Here is a 25,205-nt window from a genome sequence, read left to right on the forward strand (position 1 = left end):
TCATAGACTCTCATCTGTAGCCTTTCCACATAGCAACTGTAGAGCAGAGGTTGGAGTGAAGACCGTGAAACGCATGATTGCAGACAACACCGGACCAAATGGTGAATTAGACACCTGTGCCTTTCAGCGTGCAATGTTGCAGTATCGAAACACTCCTGACAGAGACACAAAATTATCTCCAGCAATGTGCGTCTTTGGGCGGGCGATCCGAGACTCCACCCGATCCTGCCTGGCCGCTACAAATCTCATGAGACATGGAGTGACACACTTACTCTGAGAGAGGAAGCGTTACGCAACCGACACATGAAAATTGCCGAACGCTTAACAGAACATACAAAGCGGCTACCACCCCTCAGAGTGGGAGACCAGGTCAGGATCCAAAACCAAACTGGCCCTTATCCAAGAAAATGGGACAAAACTGGAACTGTCATTGAAGTTCACCAATATGACCAGTATGTTGTACGCATGGACGGATCAGGCAGAGTGACACTACGCAACAGGAAGTTCCTACGAAAGTACATGCCGGTGTATTCCCCTCCTGAAAAACACACCATCAACCATGACCTGAGATACCACTTCAAAGGAGGAAATCCCAACCCACCTACACCAGTGAGTGGGACACTAATAACCCCAGCTGTTCCATCTCAGACTGTCACAAACTCAAAACTACAGAACAACAATGGGCTTGCACCAGTTTCACCTCCTGTCTGCATTACACCAGCTGAGCAGGGTAGACCACCTCATTTCACTCAGCCACCACAGGTCAGACCACCAACAGTAGTGGATGACAGTCAACATCCCACGCCTACATCTACCAGGCCACCTCCCACACTGCAGGCTCCAACGCCTTCACCCATGGTACCAACCACACCGAGAAGGGACGTGACACCTGGAGTAAGACAAAACCAACTTTCCTTTGACCAGCTTCCGAGATGCTCCAATCGGCCATGACAAGAACCAAAGTGGCTCAGGGATTATGAACATAACATGGGAAAGAATAATCCCCGAAATGGAGGGCAGTCTACCCAATGATGGTTCACAACCGTTTCTTTATTTTATGTACAAGCAGTACACCTATCATCTATTAATATGCTTTGCAAATAACATCATCCTATCCACAATCCTTACCAGCAACAAACATTAAATGAGTCATTCAGAACACTGTCAAATAACTCGGGGGGGGGGGTAGAGGATAGTGCATTACATCATCATAATCTAACCATTAGCACATTTTAAATTAATCCAACAGATAGTTGAATTATTATGTCATACTCGTATCACCATAATGTCATTGTATATTTCAGACCTCCATCATTTGGATTAATAAAGTTGTTGTCCGAAAATAGCATTGACCTGCTTATTTACTCATCATTCCGACAATCCTTGCAGATACATTCAGAGACATCTGCAGAGACCTTTGACATTGTTTCTTGGGTAATTGATAATTATCAACTATCCAAGGAGAGGGCCTTATTGCGATGCGCTTATGAACACTGGTATTTTACCACTTGAATAAAGAAAACTCGCAATGGAGGCATTTCCCGCCAAAAATGTAATCAATGCAATCAACATGTGATTCACATGTGACTCACATGTTTATGCTTGTGAGCATTCCGTGTGTGTGGATATTGTTTCAATGTTTTCATTTTATCCGCAAACAAAACAAAACATAAAATTTGATTTTTTTCAAATGATTAATTTCAAGACTTTTGATTCCAAACTGAATCGAACATAAAATCAATCAATTTATATTTGAAACCCTTATAATTGTTATTGATTTTGTGGAGAATCAATTCTATTCATTTGTTTTTTACTGAGAGCGACGCCTGCTGTAACAATACTACTTCATGAATACAGCACCAAAAAAATTCTCAACACAACCAGAGAGCAGGAAGCCTCCCAAATGCAGCTTTGATGTTTCTAGTCAAGTCGACAAGCCCAACGGCTGAAAGTTCTCCTAAGCAGCAGCAATAGTTCAAACAGTTCTTTTCAGGGCTACTTTTTATACTACTTATGCAAACAAAAATCTACTCCTACATGAACTACAAACTACTTCTATGCAACAACTACAGCCTGTCTGCTCCTGAGACTACCTTTCTTCAATTAGCTGACTCCTACAGTTTCAAACACCTCCTACCTTCTGCAGCCTTCCAGCACCTCCCGCAGCTTCTTGCAGCCCTTAGCAATATTCCGGTACTTGTAGCTGTCAAGCTACCCTTTCCAGTGTCAGTCAACATCAGGCTACTCACTTCAAAGGCTGTACACGTCCAGTTATTCATACCAGTGCCTACTGATGTTCAGCAACCCTGATCCAGGACCCAATGCCATCTGGCTACCTCTTCCATTTGCTTATTGATATCAAGCTGTCCATTCCAGAGTCTGATCCTGATTTACTTGGACAGACCACAATTTTCAAGCCTTTCGAATTTGCATTTATTTCTTTTTGGTAAATAAAAAACAATCCATCGCCTTTAAACATACTTCAGCGTCATTATTCTTTTGCAATTGCGTCTTTATCTTTTTGCTTCTCTGCCTACTTTATTGTTGCACAGTCGATTGGTGCACCTCCATATGGTCTTCAGATCTGCTATACAAGTTAAATGCAAAGGACTATACACTTGGAATTTATTATTTTCTACACTCAAAGGCTGTATAGCATTAGCACAAAATGAAATCATGACTTGTGTATGGAATACTTGGGCCGACAAAGGTCTTCCCTCTCCATATTCATGTGCCATTCCATATAGAAGGAGAACACATTGCAGTGTTCCTAATGAAATACAGAGATATGATTAAGATTGCCTATGACAATCATTTGTCAACCTGGCAATTTGAAATTATTCTTGACTAAGCTTTTAATGAAATCCTGTTTCAAGAAAATAGAGGAAAACAAGATACTAGTTATAGTTGCAGGCAGGAAGTTTTCGTGTTAGACCTGTTGGAATTGACTAATGTATGCCCCTCCAAAAAATTAACAAAACAGCAAGCAACGGTGAACCCTAAAAATAAGGTGAAGTTCACCTGAGGATTAAGGTCGGAGTACCCATAAGAATAGAATCATCATCAGAGACCACTCCCCAAAAGAACATAGACAACAACATCAATGAATTTCCCAACCTTAACACAACTAGACCATTTAGAGAACATGAGTGAGTACTAAGGACTGGAAAAAAGACCTCCGGGAGACAGACTAAGCATGGATTAACAGAGAAAAGAAGAGAGAATATTAAATATGCCAAAAAAAAAAAAATCCCAGGGGGCTGGGAATTCCTTGAATTAAAAAATTTTGAAAAACAGTTGAAAACAACAAAGACTAGTACCAACTTTCCCCCAAGATGCCCATACCCAAGTACTCCCTCAAAAATAATCACCAGTCCTGTTATCAAATCAAAGTCATCATCGAAGATCATGCACCCATAAAAACCAAGAATGTCAAAGCTGGATAGGGTGCGCCAAGCAGCCTCTGCCTAGATGTGGCAATGGTACTCCATTTTAGGACGTAGCTGGCTCTTATATAGATAAATTCGTTTTTTTACAAATATTAATAATTATTAATATTGATCATAATAATAATCATCAAAGCACACTTTTCAGTATTGTACAGTCAGTATCTAACATTTGGAATTAAGTTCGCACCTGCTATATTCCAGCAGGTTATGGACATCATGCTGGGTGGTATGCACTTTGTGTGTGCCAACCTGGATGACACTGTAATAGCAAGCAAATCTACTGAGGAACATTGCAAACAGATGTGCAAGGTTTTTGAAAAAAATACATAATTTCTGGTTTTAGATACATGAAACAAAATAAGTTATCTCATGTATATTATTGACAAGAACAGAAAATGCCCTGATCTAGAGTGGGTAGATGCTATCAAAAATATGCTTTCTCTAAGAAATGCCAATATAACTCAAAAGCTTTCTTGGACTATCTATTATCAAGTATTCATAAAGAACATTCATGAACTTAATTACTGAAAAAGTTGAAAATTTTAATTGGAAAGCTATGTGTCAGTCAGCTTTTGAAAAAATTAAATCTACTCTAACATTAGTACTATTTCTGACACACTTCCACACCCAATTAGGTATCATTTTCACTTGTGATGCTAGCTTGTATGGTATTTGAATGTGTATACTACATCATATGCTAGATAAAGCAAAAAGCACCCATGTATAGAACCAAATTGAAAAAGAAGTTCTCTGTAATATTTGTATTAATGAAATTTCAGATATCTGCATTGGTTTTCATTTTTATTTGGATCGAAAACATGACTACCAGTTTAAATATCAGATTTCTGAGATGGACTGCCATCCTTCTGAACTATAATGTTAAATTGAAATATTTACCAGCAAATAGAATTGGCTATGCAAATGGGCTATCCTTATTAATTGGTAATCAGTGTCGACCACTAGAAAACACAGTAATATCAGCTCCTTGGTTAGCCTGTTAAATAAAGTCAATCATAGCAAATACTGTTTGAGATCTATCTATAACATTGTTATAAATAAAAAGCAAAGTAGCAACCACCTTTAAACCCTGACAGAAAATGGAAAAGTCATGGTTATGCATGCATATTGACTTTGCTGATCCATTTGATGAGCATTACTACATTATTGTGGTAGACAATTTCTCCAATAATTCTAAGGTCCTAAGATGAAAGATGTCAACAACAGCTGTAACAATCGGTTTCTAACATGAACTATTCACAAGATTCAGAGTACCAGACTATGTTGTCAGTGACAATGACACAGTTTACATTTGTAGTATTGAAAGATTTTCTGACACTTTTCAAGTCAATCACATAATAACACCACCATTCCATCTGAACTCAAATGGGCAAGCAGAAAAGTTTACAAATACTTTTAATATAGCATTAAAAAAAAAAGCTCAAGGAACAATAACAAGTAATAATTAACAATAATCCATGCAAAACCAGTAATTGTTTTTGTTATTGATAATATTCATCTTCTTAAAAGCATTCATCATCAAGTCTTGATCTTGGGCAACCATTATCATCCTCTGCTTTCATAGAGTGAAAGTTCAATATATTTCTGGTGGCTTTTTGGCATATTCTCATGGGATGCTTGTTTCATGTTTTGTTATCAGTTATGAGACAGTTTTCTTCAAATGTTCACACAGTTTTGTGATAGTAGTTGTTTTACTGCAACCTGTTTCTTGATGTATAATCATAAGCTTATAGTTCTAGAATCACATTAGATATTGGCCAACACTCACAATAATTGCATGATGTTAATGGTTAAATTTTGTGAGATCGATGGCTCCTGCTTTTATAGCCAGATATAGCTTTGGTAGACACTGATTTCTGTACAGTATCAACATTTTCCTTTTATATTATCTCTCTATTTTCAGTTTTCTTATTATTTTGTACAAGCTGAGGATGTGGCACCATACCAGATACCAGATATTCAACCACGATTTCATACATTCAAATTAAGAGATCTTTTTAAACATTTTTACTGTCCATTAAAGTGCAATTATTTTCAATTTATCTTACACTTGGTTCACCAGATATATTTGTCAGGTAGTTTTTGAAATTCTTTTTCATAAATCTGGTTGCTCCTATGATTACTGGAATGATAGATATCTTCCTAAGATTCCAGTTTCTCTTTATGTTTTCTCCCCATGATTCCCATTCTTTTTATGTTGTTTCTGTTTGTTTTTATCAATTTCCTTTTCTTGTTAAAGTTGGAGAGGGTGCATCCTACCAGATGCCAAGCATTCACCGCATCCTTACATATTCCAACTGAGAAGTATTTTAAAGATTTTAACTGTGCCCTTAAGTGCAACTGTTTTAATCTCTATTGTACTTGGTTCACCGGCTATATTTGCCAGGTTGTTTTGGAAATTATTTTTAATTAGTTTTGTTATGTCTATAATTACTGGAATGCTAGAGATCTTCCTAAGATTCCAGTTTCTTTTTATGCCTACATAAGAGCTTGGTATTCAGTCATCCTTTCCCTCTCAGCTCTGTTTAATCAACTATCGACATTAAGGTTGCTTCTTTTCTCCTTCTTGTCCGATATCACTATATTAGCTCTGTTTTCTAGCTATATAGCTGTAGAAATTGCACAGATAGTGGAGGTGTATAATTAATATCCAACTGTTCTTTCTGGCATATGTTCCTATGACTTGCTGCTGCATTCAAAATAAAACTTTTACAGATTGTCTAGTGTAGATACACTAACCATTGTGTCGTATGGTATAGTGACAGCCCCAACACAGAACCTTACAGCTGGATATCAGGTGGCTCACACACTCAACTGTGTGCTTGTATATGTTGATTTAAATTACATTTATAGGAAAATGATTTATTACATATTTCACAAACATATGGTTTTTCTCCAGTGTGTGTTATTAAGTGACGTCTTAACTTTGGTTTGGTAATAAAAGATTTCCTACATATTTCACAAGCATATGGTTTCTCCCCACTGTGAATTCGGAGATGTACATTTAAATGACTTTTATTTATAAAAGATTTATTACATATTTCACAGGTATATTTTCTCTCATCAGTGTGTATTCTTACATGAAGTGTTAACTTCCATTTAGTAGTAAATGATTTATTGCATATTTCGCAGGGAAAACACTTCTCCGTCCTGTGTGTTGTCATGTGCATCTTTAAATTTTTGTTCCGTGAAAAGGATTTACTACATATCTCACAAACATATGGTTTCTCTTCACTATCTATTTTTGCGTGTTGTTTCTCTACACTGTGTATTTTTGCATGTTGTTTTAATATACTTTTCGTATAAAATGAAAGGCCACATATTTCACAAAAAAATGGTTTCTCCCCACTGTGTGTTCGTAGATGGTATGTTAAACTGCTTCCAGATCGAAATGATTTATTACATATTTCACAAACATATGGCTTCTCTCCACTGTGGATTCTGAGATGTTGTATGAAGTTATGTTTAGCAGAAAATGACTTGTTGCATGTTTCACAATAAAATGGTTTCTTTCCACTATGTATTTTCATATGCTGATTTAATTTTCCTTTTATTGCAAATGATTTATCACATTGTTTACAAGCATATGGCTTCTCGCCACTGTGTGTTCTGATATGTAGTATTAATCTTTGTTTCTCTGAAAATGAAGAACCACATTCTTCACAAGCATATGGCGTCTCTCCAGTGTGTAAGCGTACATGAGTTGTCAAGTTTGATGGTGTTGTAAAAGAAGAACCACATACTTCACAGGAATACGGTTTCTTGCTAGTAATTTTACTCATATGAATTTTTGAGTCTGATTTTTCTGTAAAATTAATTTCAGACATTTCACCAATATGAATTCCCTTATCTCTGTTACCGGATTTGTTTTTCTATAGCTGAGAGAGAGAATGGAAATTATAGTTGAAGTTAGTTGTGGGAAAGTAGGAGTTCAAACAATTTTTTTTTATCTCTGTTTTTGGATATGTCTAATTAAATACCTGTCCTAGGAAAATTACCTTCTATATCACACAAGGAAATGTTTTCCCCTCAATCTTTGCTTTTATATGAATCTTCAATTTTGACAGTTGAGCAGAATTTGGGTTCATTCCTGAGAATAAGCAGATTTCTAGCTAAAGTATATATTTTAGTGTAAATATAAATTCTTTAAAAAGTGATCATCTGCACACAACACAATACAACCTTTATCCAAATTGTATTGATATATGCCAATTAAGTTTAATTTTCTAGTTAGAAAATTAATTAGGCCAGATATAATAATCGAATCATTAAATCATTCAATGGTCAAACTCTCTATATATGATATGCTGCAAAGTTTCAATATGACTTTGTTAAAAAGCCATAGACATGCATTTCATCAATGTTATTTCTTGTGTTTCAACGGTCAGGTGTGATTTGCTACGAAAGCTTAATATTAAGAAAATCTGCAAATGACTAAATCAGAATTTCCAAATCAATTCAAGTATCTTTTGACACGGAATCATTATTCTTTTTACATTGAAAAGTTTTTGAATATTTCAGTTTTCAATATTCTTCATTTTCTACTTGTATCAGTAATAAATCAATATAATTGTTGAAAAAATTGTATCTTGCTAACTGGATTATCTGTAAAAGAAACAAACATTATGATAGTGAGTTTTCAATGTTAATAAGATTATCTACATTCAAATTAGAATTTCATTTTGTGACAATTTTACTTATTAAGAAATATTTTGTAATCAAAATGCTTAAAAATTCACTTATAAAATTGCATGCTCTACTTTTTGTGGTGGGAGGTTGCTGTAAGAGGAATAATGTGAGTAGAATAGTAAAAGGGGAACAACGGAATGAATAGCTAACATCTTTGGGTTTTACAAAAAATAAAAAGATTTTTAAAAAAAATTATTTATGTATTTGTTCATTGCCTATATCTGTTTGGAATTCCAATTGTTCCTCCCTCTTTGTTGTGAAATTAATTATTCTGTTTTGTGTGTGCTTTCTGATGCATTTTGTCTTTGACTGTTTTCTTCGTTAAATACATTTTTATAATTGTATTGTGTAGCTGAGATGATATATGAAGGAATTTTATTTATTTTTAAAAGATAATGTCTATTGCATCTTAGATAAATTTCCTTATTCCATTTTTGTTAAGTACAAATGAGGTTATTCCAATTTTTTAACTACATTTCCTTTTTCTGTGGAATCGTATGTGAAGTGCCATTTTTGTTTAGACTTGGTAATTCATTAAATTTTTGTTTGTTCAACACGTTTTTATTATTTTGTTGTGCAAAACATTAGGAAGATTTGTCCTATGAGTCTTTTCACCAACTGTTGGGTTGGTGGCAGCAGTTTGTCATTTAATGGAGTAATTCTTAATGCTAATATTGATAAAACATGAGCCTTGCTTCATGTCTATTGTCACTGATCACTATTTATGAAATACAAAATTTAGCAGATGTGTTTTATATTTTGTTTATTTATCACTGCGCGTGACTTACAGTTGTCAAGTTTATGAATAGGGAAATATCTCGTTGTATAGTCTGATTACTACATATGCCTTGTTATATAGATAAAAAAATATGTCACAACTTTTGTGATGTATTAACGGTTCTGATAGTTACTGGTTCCTATAAATTCTGAAGACTATGTGCATGTGCTTACCAGATCTTTTAATAGTTTATATTGGGTCAATATAAAACTTCCTCTGTCCTTGTAATGCACTTTTCTTTCCCTAACTGTCCAGTACGTTTTTTTTGTAGAGCGTCTCGTCTTAAAGAGTTTAAGACCATTATTCGTGTGCCTTTTAATACTAGTTTCTTCACAATCGATATCTCATAATAAACTGGAATTAATGGCACTATTCTGGGTGGCACATCTTTGTTTTCTGACCAAGTTGATTTTGCATATTTCATCAGCATCTGTAGCATTGAGTCTTTTCCATTTCCTTCTTGGTATGCATAAGGTTTTTCATTGCTCATTGTTTGAAAATTATATGAATATATATTTATCCATTTCCGTATCCGATATCTCTTGTGTATATACATTAAATATGCATGTGACAATGCATTTGCAATTACTGACTCATAATCCAGAGATATATATCATCTCAAAATTATGTTTCTGCAGTGCTAATAAAAATCTCTGTATTCTTGGAGGGCTTTGCATAATTGATTTCGGAAAATTCAATGAGAAAATGTCTTCCATAAATGAATTGGTGAATTTCTTTACAATCAAATACTATACTGTGTTTCAAATTCTGTTCTGCAGGAGTTGTTGAATGTGACACAGGATATGTCCCCATGTTTTTGTTGTAAAACTGCACCTAAACCTTTTTTTATTAGCGTCAGTGGTGATTTTTATTTCTTTACTTAGATCATAACATTGTAGAATTGGTGAACTTTATATAGTTTGTTTCAATTTCTCTACTGTCTCTATCTGAGATTTATTAAACAACCAGAGTGTTTCATTGTGTAGGAGTTTTCTTAACAGTCTAGGTAATTCCGAGTATTTTGGTATGAATTTACGCAAGTAGTTTGTCTTTCCCAAAAATTGTTGAAAGTCTTTTCTATTCTTGGAAAGAAGCATTTGTGTAATAACCATTATTTTTAAAGGGTCAGATTTTATTCCTTAATGAGTGATTAGGTGACTTAAATATGTCAGTTGCTTTGTTGCAAATTCACATTTTGCTTTATTTAATTTCAAATCGGCTTTATTTAGTTGACTGAATACGTTTTCATGAATTGTTATATGTTCTTCTAGGGTTTATAAACATATTATTATACCATCCTGGGAATTCTTTTTTTCCTTTTATGCCTTCTATTATTTTCACCACTTCAACTTGAAAAATAGGGTAAGCAATTGAATGAATAATGACCAAATGGCGAATTGAATGTTAATAGTTTCAAACTTTCTTTGTTAACAGGTATGTGCCAATATACATTTAATGCACCTTGTTTTATAAAAAACTTCGGGTTTTTCATTTCTGCAAGTATTTCTTTGACAATAAGTATTTTAAAATGCTCCCTTTTTATAGCTTTGTTCAGATCTCTGCCATTCTGTTTTTCCACTATTATGAGAGAATTTACCAGTCTGTTGGTTCCTGAATGCATTTTATTATTCCCATTTCTATTTTTTTTTAATTCCTTCTTTAATTTTGACATTATACCAAATGGTATATTCCTTGGAAGATTTACAACTGGTTTTAGGTCTGGGTTCACCGAATATACTAAATGACTGGTAATTTGCTGATGTCACCAAAACAGTCTTCATATTTTTCTATCGTTTTATTTTATGTCTATTTTGCTTATTTCATGCATCCTTTTTATTAATCCTAGTTTTTCTGATGTTTCTGTATCTATGACTGTATTTGCATTAGTATCTGCTACAATAAGGTGTGAATTAACTTTTACATCTTTAATACAGAGTAGAACAATAAAGTTATCACCCTAAAGAAAACAACAATACAGCTTTATTTTAAAACTTTTAGTGAAAAAATGAATTCAGGTAAATTATGCAGTACAGCTGACATCTATTTAATTTAGATGCCTTCAGCCTCAATCACTGCTTCGATATGGGCTTGGAACACAGAGCATGCCTTTTTCACAAGCCCCGGTAAGAGCTCAGCGAATACTCAACGGATGGTGGCAATCAGGTTGGCTTTGGTGTAACGGGAAGTTATGTTAGTGATGTCCTTGATGTATGACCAAACAAAGTACTTCAGTGGGTTCAGGTCAGGGAAGAAGGAGGGCCAATGAGAGAATAAGACAAAGTCATAGCACTCCTTCTGAAGCCAAATCTGGGTCTCTTTGGACTTGTGGGCCAGCGCAGAGTTTTGTTGCCACACCCAGGGTCTGCTAGCAGCCACCTCATTGCACCAGGAGATCACTACACTCTTCAGCACATCCAGGTACACTTTGGTGTTTGCTTTGAAGCCAACTTCAAAGATGTGAGGTGGCATGATGTTGCCTTCACTTGAAACCATACCAAAGGCCATAACCATGGCCAGAAACTTTGTTTTCATCACCTGAGGCATGTTCCTGTTATTCATGACAATCCAGCAATGCATTTTGAGGGTACTGGCAGTGGTTGTGTTGACATAACTTGGATTAATACAGAGACTGAGTTGTACAGTGGCACATCTCCAATCTTGCTTGATGAATATGGTGTCACTTTCAGACATCATAGAAGGTGCCTATCGCTCTTAGGATTTGTACACAACTGGCCAACTAGTAGATGGTCTGCAACAAAAAATAAAACGAATTTTCATCAGTAGGAAATGGAATCATGTTGTCTTTTCTATGGCAACAATTTTATGTTCCACCCTGTATTACGGGCATTTTTTTAGATGGAGAACTTAGACCTGTCACATGTACTGGCACATACTTGCGCCATTTTAAAAAACTGTATTGAAGTTATAAAGAAGCTAATGTAGTTGCATGGTCGGTACAAACTGTTTACATCAACAGAATACCACGTACAGCTCTGGTAGATACCGGATAAATGCAGTCACTATGTCTAACATACAGAAGCACATTTAATTACTGTGGAATAGGAGTGGTGCAAGTTAAAAGGGATGGAAAGCTGAGCATGATTATAAAAGTTTTAGTTGTGGATGGATACTTACGTGGATTTGATTTGTTGCTTGGGCTGGATGCACTCAAGCAGTTGGGAGGAGTAGCTGTGTCTAGTGCCAGCGAGGTAACATTTCCACAATTCAACAAACCGAATTTTGCTGCCATTACAATTACTAACCCTGATTTTACCACAGAGTATGAAAAGAACACTCGGAAGTGGACCGCATCTTGGAAATGGGCTGGTGACCAACCTCCAATTACAATGAAAACTATACTTGCAGAATATCCAACCCCAGCACAAATTCATAAGGAATATGATGATGAACTGCAAATGTGGATTGATAACTGCTAGCTATTGCTGCATCCTCCAAAGGGTCTAATCTTCCTTATGGTTGTTCTGCAGGAAAACAAACAGAATGTTTGGCCCATTATGCATTATTGGGAGCTTAATGAGTAGGGGGGGGGTGTATACGGCCAACACAGATGTTTGTTTGCAAAAACTAAGGGGATGGCAACAGCAAGGACCAAACGTTGCAGAGCTAGACCTATGCCGAGTTTATTTGCAAGTACATGTTGATAAACCTTTTTGGCTGGTTACGTTTTCTTATATTGACACTTTTTGAATGAGAGTGTGTGTGTTCTGCAATCCACATCAAAGAACACAAAACGGCTGAGGTTGCGATTATTTGTCCAGGAGGAGCCAGGAAAACTGTTATAATGGTGTAGAAATGATCTTCCAGTAGTCTCCGATAGACTCATGTATAGAATTGTATTTTCAGTGTGCAAGAAATTGACTCGCCATTTTGTGGTGTGTGGCTGGTTATGTGTCACCATGGTGTTTGTAAAACAAAGGACAAACATTGTGACAACTGGATGGGATGACAAAGTGCAAGACTCTCTTCTAGCAAAGATGATTAGAGACATTTGTTTGAGAGTAGCCAGAAACATCCAGTGAAAGGTGACTGGTGTATCTGTGAACAAGTTCTTACAATGTAGATAGATGCTAGTTCTGTTGCTACCAGCATGGTTGTGGAAAGCAATAGTTCCATGGCAGAAGATGCAAGCTGGCTCAAAGTGGTGTATGAGGGCAAGTACATAAATTTGGCTGAGCTTGATGCTGTGCTGCAAGGTTCCAAACTTAAAGTGCAGTGGAAAGCCGAAACCATTCATTTACAAATGGACTCTGCATATGGATATCAGTGGATAATTTAAGCAGCCTCTGAAATGTTTATTAGGTGTGTCCTCTCCATACTCTGAGATTTGGCTTTGGAACATGCACTGAAGATTGATGTGGGGGCTGTTTAAGCCTCACAATAACCAAGCTGACCAACTTACATGAGTACCACAGAGATAGTTAAATGAAATCTATAAAATTACAGCACCTGCATGTGCTATAGCCGCAGAAGACATTTCTCAAGTATAGGCAATCCATTAATCCAGAAGATACCCTGGTGTAAAGAGCACATTGTACTTTGTAAAGTTAATCAACCCAGTAATAACTAAAGCTGAGGTGCAGACAGTGTAGGGAAATGTGCGACTTACCTAACTAGCACGTGTGCATAATTCAACGGGTCAGTCATGGAATGAAATGAATGAAGAAGAAATAAACAAAAATGGCTGCCTTATCTCTTTATATGCCTGCAATGTGACCACCTGATATGCAAATGAGATGCTCCTGGTTGGAGATTAAAGAGGGTTGATTTTTTAGAGGGACGTTCATTTTGAAGTTGGATTTTGAAGAAATAAGTTGAATTAGCAGAAGTTCGTTTGGAGTTGAGAGAAGGTGCGTTACGTATACAGAAGTTTGGAAGTTGGAAGTTTGGACAACAGTGTCAACCTTACCGCGGAAATTAGCGGTGTGACGGGCGGAAAAAATAACACTCAAGTTATTAAATTATAAGCTATTTCGGCGCTCGGTGTGCGGTGACTCGAAAGGCAGAAAATGGACAGATTCAACTTTCGCTTGATACCTGAGTTTGATGGATCTACCACTGGACCGTCTGCCGTCGAATGGGTGGAAAAGGCTGAGAAGATCTGTACACTGTGCAGAATTAAAGAACCAGCCACAGTCACAATCTGAGGTTAACCGGAGGGGCTTATGCAGTCTACCAGCAACTCGGGGATGAACCAGACTGGGATACAATCAAACACAGTCTGTATACAGCGTTTGGTACAGATCCGTTTGTTGCATGGCAACAGTTCACAAGCCGGCAACTTCACCCCAAGGAAACAGTTGATGTGTACCTAGCCGACCTACGAAAGTTGTCGGTACCATTTGGTGGGGTCAACGATAAGATATTAAGATGTGCCTTTTTAGTAGGCTTACCTGAGGACTCCTCAAGTTATTAAAGGAGGTCAGCAAACTGTTGCGGGCATCAGCACAAATTGATGAATTAACAACAGACGAGTTATTAGCCTGAGCTCGAAACATTTGTAAGGAATAGGAGCCAATTGCAGCAGCAACTAGTATTCAACATGCAACAGTCAAACCGCATGGAAGCAATGTAGATTCTCTCCCAGGTAGTAATAAGCATGTAGGCCCAGTTTGCTATAAATGTGGGGAGGCCAATCATTTTGCTAAGGAGTGTCGGAGTGATAGGAGGTGTGTATATCCACGAGCACAGAGTATGCAATAAGTATGGGCACATATCTCGCAACTGTTCGGGAAACGATGTTGGGGGCAAGGTACTATCGCCACCCTTGCCCCTTGCAACCAATAAACACAGGATTACTGGTCATTGGCGTTAAAATTGACGATGTGCAGTGTTCAGCACTCATAGACACGGGGTCTATAGTTAGTGCACATTACTGTCAGATGTGGCGGGAGCAACCAGTCGGTATTATGAAGATCAATGGTTTATCCCGATCATGTTGCGGTGAAGGGATAGTCACAATCTGTACTGAGAAGGGTGACACAGCCAAAGTTGATGTTCTGGTGATGCAAGAAAAACCCCTTGGCTATGACATGTTGATTGGAATTGATGCAATACAAGCACTAGGAGGTGTCATAATCACAGCGACTGGAGGTGTAATGCTTGGAGAAGGAAAAGTCTGTGCAGCCATGTCTATTGAAGAAAAGGATTTCTGTGCTACATTTGACGACAACGAAAAGGTGTGGACTGCAAAGTGGAAATGGACTATGAGCCAGGCACCAGATCAGCTGTGCAACACCATTTCAGAGTATGCAGTTTCCATGAAGAATAGGGCCGCATATAAAGAAGAACTTCAAATGTGGATTGATAACGGATGGTTAATACCGTACCTACAGGAACGTCTGGGACCACCCAAAGGATTAATTCCGTTCATGGCTGTTGAACAACCTACTAAAGACAAAATTTGGCCCGTAATGGATTACTGAGAATTGAATCAACATGCTGATGCTTTCACTGGAAACGCAGATGTGTGCGCTGCTAAAGTAAGAGAGTGGCGTCAGAAAGGGAGTAATGTAGCACTGCTGGATTTGAAGAAAGCCTACCTGCAGATACGTGTCCATGAGTCATTATGGCCATTTCAGACAGTGATAATCAAGGGAAAACGATATTGTTTGACACGTTTAGGTTTTGGCTTAAACGTAGCACCCTTAATAATGACAACTATTATTAAAACTGTTTTGATGCAGGATGAGACCACAGCAAAAGCTGCTTCAGCTTACATTGACAACATCTATGTTAATGAGGATATAATGTCTGCAGATGTGGTTCGAGCAAAACTGGAATCGTTTGGGTTAATAAGCAAAGACCCTAAGCGCTTAAAGGACGGGTAGCCCGTGTTAGGCCTAGAGGTCTATGAGAAGGGCAATACTTTGCGATGGAAGTGAGGGAGTTCGATTACAGAGTTACCCAGTGTATTGACAAGATGCATTGTGTTTTCTATTTGTGGTTAATTAGTAGGACATCTACCTGTCTGTGGATGGCTCTGATCGGCAACAGGAGTGTTAAAAAGACGAGTAACTGCAGTAACCAAAGGATGGGACGACATGGTGGATGATGATTCTCTCCAGCAAATGATGGCTGAAATGTTGTCCAGAGTACATAGAAACGACCCTGCCCAGGGTGAGTGGCAAGTATCTGGAAACGAACTGAATGCATGGGTTGACACAAGTTCACTGGCTACAGGTGTCGTGTTGGAACAGTTGGGTGCTGTTGTGGAAGATGCGTGCTGGCTTCATCCGAAAAATGATGCCCAGCATATAAATTTGGCAGAACTTGATGCCACGTTAAAAGGGCTTAATCTTGCATTGCAATGGCAGACTAAGGTTGTGCGTTTACCACTGGTTGACCGACATCTTGACTGGAAAGGCTCGAGTTAAGACTAGAACTGCAAATGAGATGTCAGTACAAAGGAGACTGGCAATAATAAAGCGTATAGTTGACGAATACAGCTTGCAGGTGGACATTACCTTAGTTTCGTCGATGCAGAATTTGGCTGATAGCTTGACTAGAGTACCAAAGAGGTGGATTGATGTAATGAGGCAGGGATCTGATGCTCCACAACAGGCATGTGCAGCCGTAACGATCAATTAACACCTTACCAGATCCGTACAATACATCAGCAGAGTGGACATTCCAGAATTCAGGGGACAACATATTTTGTCTGAAAAGTGTGTCCTTCAACTACAAAAGTATCAATCAAGGCAGCTATACGCTCGTGTGAAGAGTGTCAGTGAATTGATCCGGCACCGTCCTAATGGCAAAAAGGGAAGCTTGAGGTGGAAAACAACTAGTATTGAGTAGGAATGTATGTAACACATTATGAGGGCAAGCATTTTTTGACCTTGACAGATTGTGGCCCGACATGTTTCACGATATGGCGCCTGTTGACACGACAGGATGCATCTAGCATTATACAACAGTTGACAGCTGTCTTTTTTTAACGTAGTGTCCCGCTGGAAATTCTGACTGATAACGCGACTACGTTTTGATGTCAAGAATTTCAGAAATTCACGCAGGAATGGGGGATTAGAATGTGTTACCGATGTGCATATTTTCCAGAAGGTAACGGTATAGTGGAGCGGTGTCACTGCACCATTTAAAGAATTGCGGCCAGGACTCAGTATTCTATTCCAGAAGTTGTGTGCTGGTATAATGTGACACCAAAGGATGATGCAACACCAGAAACTGCACCAACTAATGGGATTCACCGCTATGAACAGCATATAAAAGGAATTGATGTCACACCATCAGTGGTAAGCATTGTCAATACACCATATCAAATGGGAGACCGTGTTTGGGTAAAACCCCCAAATATTAGGTGCACTGTAAAATTTTGCAGAGGAAAAATAGATAAAATCATAAGTCCTCAGACCATGTTGATTAATGGTGTACCACGTCATGTAAAATATATTCACCCCTGTTATACTTCTTCTGATTCTGAGGAAGATCACATACAGTTCAGGGATGATCCTGATCACCTACTGCCCCTACAGGTGAGCATAGAAACACTACCTACAGAACCAGATGAGGGAATGATGGAACATACTAGTGGCAATAGTGATGAGAACGATGGACATGAGGAAGTAATACCACCAGTTCCTCATCGAAGTACCCGAGAAAGACGAATACTGCCCACCCGCCGTGGCTGTGAAACACCGCATATAGCACCATGAGAGGGGATGATGGAACATACTGAGGAAGATGGAACCGAGGAAGTGATGCCTCCAATTCTTCGAAGGAGTACCCAACAAAGACGGATACTGCCCCTTACCCTGATTGTGAAACACCGTATAGGGAACCACGAGAGGGGATAATGGAACAGACTGGTTGCAATAACGGTGGTAATGAGGAAGATGGCAATGAGGAAGTGCTTCCTCTGATTCTTCGAAGAAATACCCGACAAAGACGACTGCCCCCCTGCCCTGTGTGTGATCATGAGATCGGGGGGAGTGTAGGGAAACGTGCGACTTACCTAATAGCTCGTGTGCATAATTCAACGGGTCGGTCGTGGAATGAAATGAATAAAGAAGAAATAAACAAAAATGGCTGCCTTATCTCTTTATATGCCTGCAATGTGACCACCCGATATGCAAATGAGATGTTCCTGGTTGGAAATAAAAGAGGGTTGATTTTTTAGAGGGACGTTCATTTTGAAGTTGGATTTCGAAGAAATAAGTTGAATTAGCAGAAGTTCATTTGGAGTTGAGAGAAGGTGCGTTACGTATACGGAAGTTGGAAGTTTGGACAACAGTGTCAACCTTACCGCGGAAATTAGTGGTGTGACGGGCGGAAGAAATAACACTCAAGTTATTAAATTATAGACAGAGTTTGGGGATTGCAAAGAATGCCAATCAATACATCCAGCCCCAGTGGACTGGAAGTCAGGTAGGCATGATGTAGCAAGGACGCTATAGATATAACAATTTCGGCACTAAACTGTACCTGACGTTGGTAGACGCCTTAGATATTTTGCCATCTGGAAGCAGTTGTACTGACAAGACTCTGCTAACATCATCAAGCGGTTGGAAATTGTGTTCTGTGAAAGGAAGTTGCCAATTAAGTTACTTGCTGACAACAGCATGGCATTTTGTGGAAAGAGATTTGCTGAGTTTACACAGATGTAAGGCATACATATACAATTTCGATGCGCCCATGTTTCATTGAAAAACTGAATAATCAAGAGGTCCCATCACACTACAAAGTGCATTGCATCAAGAATACAGTGCACAATTTTGGAGGCAGTTTATGGCATAAGGTTATGCCTAATAACATTAGACATTTATGATTGTATGTGTGAATGTAATATATACCTATAGGACCTCTGTCAAGGGTATCGATGAAGTGGTGGTGCCCAACAATGCAGTTGCCAGTCACTACATGGAGGGAGATGCTGTTTGGATGAAAAATCTGGAGGGAATATCTACAACACAGTTCAGCATGGGTAAAGTGACAAAAATCAATAGCCAAAGCCCAGTCTCATTTAATGGAACACTACGCCACATAAAAGAGCTTTTCTAATTCAACATCTGCTTAAATTTTATTTCCTTTTGCAACTTTATACATGAGTGAAATAGTGAGAGAGAGGATTGAGCAAGAACAATAACCTAGAGGATGACAGAGAAACAAGGATATGATATAAAAACGAAAGAGAAATAATTTGTATATATTTACTTGTTATCAAAGTGATGAAAAACAGCTGTCCAGAAAGCAGCACTGAAGATTGCAACATCAATATCTGTATAGACCATTCTGCACCTCTCATGAACAAGGCAGCTTCATAGCTGAGGCAATAAACTCATCTGCTTTAACAAAATAGGAGGCCATATATGCTGTGGTACAAAAATTTCCTAAAAAAAAAAGAAAAAAAAGCAACAAAGTTTATTCACCAAATAATTTGAAGAAAATTATTTAACCTATCCTTTACAGGGAGAGGGCAGGAGGTTATTGAACCTAGTTTTTAGTTAAGGACAAAATGAAAAAGTTGTTTCAGTCAATATATGCGCTAATTGATTATTTGGTGACAGCTGGGCCAAATTATGTTGAGACACTTGTAGTCTGTCTAAACTGTACGAACGAACTGACTAAACCAAGATGGCCGACTCCTATTTATATCACCACAAGCAAGGGAGGTAACCATGTAACTGAAGCAAGGGAGGTAACCAATGTCTACATTAACATTGCTGCTGTCCTCAAGTGAATAATTTATTTCTGATTTAACAAGTCCCTTAGAAGCTCAGACGAAGCTCCTGCCTTGGTCAAACAATCAGAGACCTGATCACAACCCTTGATCCATTCTATCTGTATCTCTCCTCTACTCTTCATTTCCTTCAGCCTTGCTACATCTATTCTCAATCGTCGATCACTTACCAGATTGTTGGAATTCAATGTCTCCACAAGTGATGCATTATCTGTCTTGCAGAGAACGTCTGGCAATTTAGATAACTGAAATACCTCTTGTATCATAACCGCAGTCAAAACACCAGCATCAGCTCCCTCATTCAGAGCAAGAGTCTCTGAGGCCAATGGGCTTTTTGTCACTCTGTCCAATTTCTTTGACGCCCAACACATGGGGGCCATTTTGTCAGTACTTCCTCCAATAAAGACAACAAAACCACCCTGTGAAGATCCATCTTCCAGACTGGCATAAGAGGCATCAGTATAACACAAAATGTGTAAATCTGAGGGCTTTCCCAATTTTGGAAATGTTATAGAACCCTTCTTGGATTTCAATTTTGATAAGGCTTTATTCGCCTCAAATAAGGCTTTTACTTTGGGATGCTTTCCAGTGTTGCTCATTTTACACACATCAAAAGCTATATCAGGGCGTGTTTGAGTTGAAACCCACATCATCTGACCTGCAAGTCTCTTCAACTCATGCTTTTCTTCTTCATTCAGTTCATCATTTTTCCTCAGTATCCTCCCTTTGCTTATTTCTATTGGAGATATGGAAGATACATATAGATCTTGTTCTACAGTGATCCCATTTTCCTGTTGAATAACATTCAGTCCAACATATTTGAATGTTCCACTTTCATGAGATCCCACCTTAAATTTTTCTTTCAATGTTGCAATCACATCCCTTTCAAACTCTGTGTTTCCACAGAAAACAAAATCATCCACGTGCATAGCAAGAATTCCAGTCAAATTTCCTTTAATATTATGCCACAAAAACAATGCATTATCATAAGCACTTGCTACTCCTTTTAATTCAATCAAAGCCTGAGTAACTCTCTTGTACCATGCCCGTGGAGCATCATTCAATCCATAGATGCATCTTTTTAATTTCCACACTTGAGATTTAGGACAAACATCAGATGGTGGCCTCAGGTACACATCTCTCTCTAAAATACCACCTTGCAAAAAGGCTGAGGTAAAATCTATGGTCTGCAGCATCCAATTCTTTATTGATGCGGTTAGCATGACCATTCGCATAGCTTCACGGCTACATGTTGGGGAGTCCGTTTTCAGATTACTATTTTCTTCATAGCCTCGTGCTACAAGGCGAGCTTTCATTGTTTTCTGATTATCCTTGAATTTTTCAGTAATCACCCATCTTGTGGATATTGTTTTTTGACCTGTGTATGGCACACATTCAAATACTTCATAGGTGTTCATGTTTTTTATTTCTTTATGCTTGGCATCCATTACAGCTTTCGACTGCTCTTGTTCAGTGGTGAGCAGGACTACATTTTCCTGTTCAGTATATTGGGGCACTTCTCTCCAATGATCAATATGATTCCAGTTGATACAAACTTGATCCTCGTTTTCATCCTCAGGTTCTATATTGATCCAATGACTATATTTGCCAGTTGATTTAGGCTGTACTGACATAACCTTTCCTTTCTTCCACTCCCCACTTCCATTTATTTTATAAGTTATGGTCTTATTTCGGCCAGGTTTTTCAGTCTTATCTCTTAAACTGGTAGAACTATCAACAACTTCTTCTCTGTCTATATCTTCACTTTCTACCACTTGATTCTGCAACTCCTCCTCCTCAACTGAAAGATATTCATTCTTCCCTTCTGTAGTGTTTCCCAGCATTTCAGCTTTTTTTGTTCTTTTTTCGTTGTTTTTATTCACTTTCATCAATTGGCACGGATGCATCCTATAAAATGCTCCGCCATGTCTGATTAAGACAAACTGGCCTTCTCTGCCTAACACTTTTGCTGGACCACGCCATCCTTTAAAACCCTGCCTCCGATAATAGATTTGGTCTCCGGTAGCATAATCTTCATCAGCATAAGTTCTGACATTAGACCTGAGAGCTCTCCTAATTCTCTCACTGGACTCAGCTTCCAAAAAGTTTCTCCTTGCACTATGGAGAGCATTTAAATTTTTTCTCACCATGTCACTTGTAGTAGAGGACTCCATAGCAGGTAACTGGTCTGTCAGAATTGAGGGTGTATTTACATTGAAACCGAATACAAGTTCATTTGGACTGTGTCCAGAGTAATTGAGGAGGGCATTTTTTGCACAAATAGCCCATGCCAAGGCAATTTCAGGTTCACACTTCTCATCGTCAATTGTTTTTTTCATTGCCTCAGCAACTATCAAATTATGACGTTCTACAGTACCGTTGCTGAATGGACTTTCTGCGGCAGTAGTACAGGTCTCTATGTTGAGTTTTTCATTCATCTGTCTATAGTGTTCGTTGTTGAATTCACCCCCATTATCACTCAGAAAACGAACAGGAGATCCGAAATAGGTAATCCACATCATAAAGATGTTTTTGATGATCTCCTCCTTCTTCTTTGTTTTGATCAATGTTGCCGCTGAATACCTGGTAGCGGCATCAATGAGATGTAGTATCCACACCTCATTGTGGATGAACTCTTTCAAATCCATGCAAACTGTGTGATTAAATCTATTGCCAAGAGGCAATCCCACAACCGGTCGCAGTGGAGCTTTTTTAAATCTAAGGCAAATTTGACAGTTTTCACAAACCTCCTCAATCGCCTTTATAAATTCCTTGTCATTGAATTTGCCACTTTTTTTAACCAAGGAAACAAGTTTTTCCTTCGAGGCATGAGCAAACTGTCGATGAAGTTTTTCTGCTTTTTTTTTTTTTCTGTGAAAGAACACTGACCAAAATTCTGAACATGTAATACAATGTTCTTAGTACCACTATGATCCAACAACTTATTTGTTAAGGGGAGACAATAGTGCCCTGAAGTTGTGGTCTTTAGTTCAATACATTTATCAAAAATCCAGCACATATCTTTCCGGAAATCTAGCACTATTCCTGCTGTCTTCATTGATTTGTGACTTAATAGAAGAGGCAAGTCGTTTTTCACAATATCTGCTTCGATATAAACTCTTATACCTCCGAGTGTAACCGGAAATTTAGCAACTTTAATTGCTGTGACAGCCACTCCATCACCAAAACAAAAACTCCGGTCTGAGTTCGTATACTTCACTAGTTGCAGGTCACTTTCATTTAAAGTATCTAAATAAACATCAAGCCACACTTCGCCAGCCAGTGTGCGAGTACAAGCAGAATCCAAGACTGCCATTCCAAATGTTTCCTTTACAAGATTTGAGATTTTTTCATTTGTACTGTTCAAATAAATATTTTCTTGAATGAACAACGTAATGTGTATTTGTTCTGTCGCTTCCGTAAACCTGGGCGTATTTCTAGGACACTCTCTAATTAGATGGTTCGGAGACTGACATTTGTAACACAACAACACGTTTCCACTTCGGTCACATGGATTAGATTGTCCTCGACGAAAACGCCTTTTGTTGTTACCCGGTTTAGAATAATTATAGTTGACGATTTCGGGCTCTGATTTCACTGCCGGTACATTTTCATCACGATAAATGTCACCAAATACTTTCTTTATCGATTCCTTCATGTTTTGATACGTCAAAACAGAACACGTTGTCCGCGCTAATTTTTCGTTCTCTTCCAATATGTTAACCGCGTTCAAAACAAGAAAAGCTTGCACTCCTTCCGGTAGAATAATGTAGAATTTTTTTAATCTTTGGTACAAAAACTCATAACGAACAAGAAAGTCATTTATACTGGTACCTGACGATCTTTTATAAGTGTAAAATTCCTTAAAAGTCATGTAAGCGCGCGTGTGTTCATCCTTTAAATATATGTCATCCAGTTTCTTTATTAAGATCTTCAAGCCATCTCGTCCGCCGATGTCACTTGTTGGCAAATCACGGACACATTCTCTAATATTCGGTGGTAGCGTCAAAAACACTGCTGGCCCTTTTTTTTCCTCAGAAAGATCCGTGAACAACGACCACATTTCAACGTCTTGTTTCCAGTTCTCGTAAACATCCTCCCCCTCCAACAATGGAGGTTGTTTGTTCGAAATTGCCATATCCGATATCCGATCTGTCTAGTGCTACAGACAAGCTGTACAAAAAAAAAAATTTTTTTTTTTTTTTTTTTTTTTTTTTCGTTTTGTCGCACACAGAGGGATATCTCTGCTACCATTTGTTGAGACACTTGTAGTCTGTCTAAACTGTACGAACGAACTGACTAAACCAAGATGGCCGACTCCTATTTATATCACCACAAGCAAGGGAGGTAACCATGTAACTGAAGCAAGGGAGGTAACCAATGTCTACATTAACAAATTATACATAAAAATTGAATAAGTACATGTAAAAATAAAATTAATTTAATGGTAAATGAAGACGACAGATTGTATAGTAAAAACCTTCTTACTAACTAGCACAAACCCTAACTCTGGGCTGAATATATAAAAAAAGAAAACTAAAATAGATATTAATCTTTGAAGTTAAAACTTTAACAACATATGCAGAAAAATGCCAGGAATCATGTAAAAAAAAACCCTTCAGAAGAAAAAAATTAAAAAATATAGAAAAAAATATTGAAGGACGATACATGATTATAGATTCTTACTGTACTAAGTACTCACTCTATGCAGGAGTAAGTTTCACGGCAGTATGAAATTCACAAGTGGTGCCCAGTCGAATGTATAGATTTTTACCCAAACATTAAATAAACTGATTTTTTTTTGGTACTTCTGCAGTTAACGACCTGTTTTTCCATTAATATTGTCTTAGTATAAACCAGTAGCCTTTTTAACCTGTCAGAATATGGTGAAATGCTCAGGCAATGAAACATTGCTTGACCAAACAACATTCTAAGGAATATACTCTGAAAATGGGTTAAAAAAAAAAAATGGGTTACCATTAAAGTGTCTGCACATGTGTGCATCATGTGGAACTAAGTTGTTATGGAGAGGGATAAATAATGAATAACTATTATAACTCGTGGTCTTGCAAAATGATGAGAAATCTTGCTGCTCAATTGGATAAAAGGAGGCCATGGGCAGAATGCTACACACTTATGAGAATCCTGGGAAATAGTTGTACGATAATCCTTGGAAACTGTTGTAGGAGAACCCTTGTTGCTGCATATTACTGAGTCACTCTGCTATTTTGTCTTTTTTTATTGATTTTTTTTTACATTCCTTTTTTGTGTTACAAGCTATTTCAGTATTATGGACAATTTGACCTAAAGTCAATCTATTAATTTGACGGTTCCCCCACTGGCCCATTCGTCATCGAACAGGTTGAAAAGGCTAAACAGATTTACAGGCTGTCCAAAATAGAAGAGGTCATCCCAATGAGGTACACTAAAGGAGCCTACGTCATGTACCCGGAACTCAGGAATGATGTGGACCTGGAAAAAATTAAGCATGCACTATATGCAGCCTTTGGTATAGACGTTTTCATTTCCTGGAAACAATTTACTGAACAATGATTTG

General features: G+C 37.9%; 1 protein-coding gene across 4 annotated transcripts in view; it reads right to left on the reverse strand.

The window, feature by feature from the left end:
* The window catches only part of LOC145284415 (uncharacterized), a 92,055-nt gene that overhangs the window by 64,210 nt on the left and 2,640 nt on the right, over positions 1-25,205 (reverse strand). For 2 of the 4 annotated variants that reach the window (XR_013868822.1, XR_013868821.1), the window contains exon 2: positions 19,123-19,298. Coding sequence is in view for 1 of the 4 variants with exons in the window: in XM_080133175.1 (XP_079989301.1) it covers positions 11,077-11,628 (552 nt within the window). In the remaining 3 variants the exon portion in view is untranslated. Of the gene's footprint in view, positions 1-4,241; positions 8,073-10,923; positions 11,684-19,122; positions 19,299-25,205 lie in introns of those variants that run through there. The other 2 variants (XR_013868820.1, XM_080133175.1) reach the window with 2 other exon arrangements.

Source organism: Euprymna scolopes, chromosome 9 (assembly GCF_053919585.1).
Source record: "Euprymna scolopes isolate OS-2025 chromosome 9, ASM5391958v1, whole genome shotgun sequence".
Taxonomy (NCBI): Eukaryota; Metazoa; Mollusca; class Cephalopoda; order Sepiida; family Sepiolidae; genus Euprymna; species Euprymna scolopes.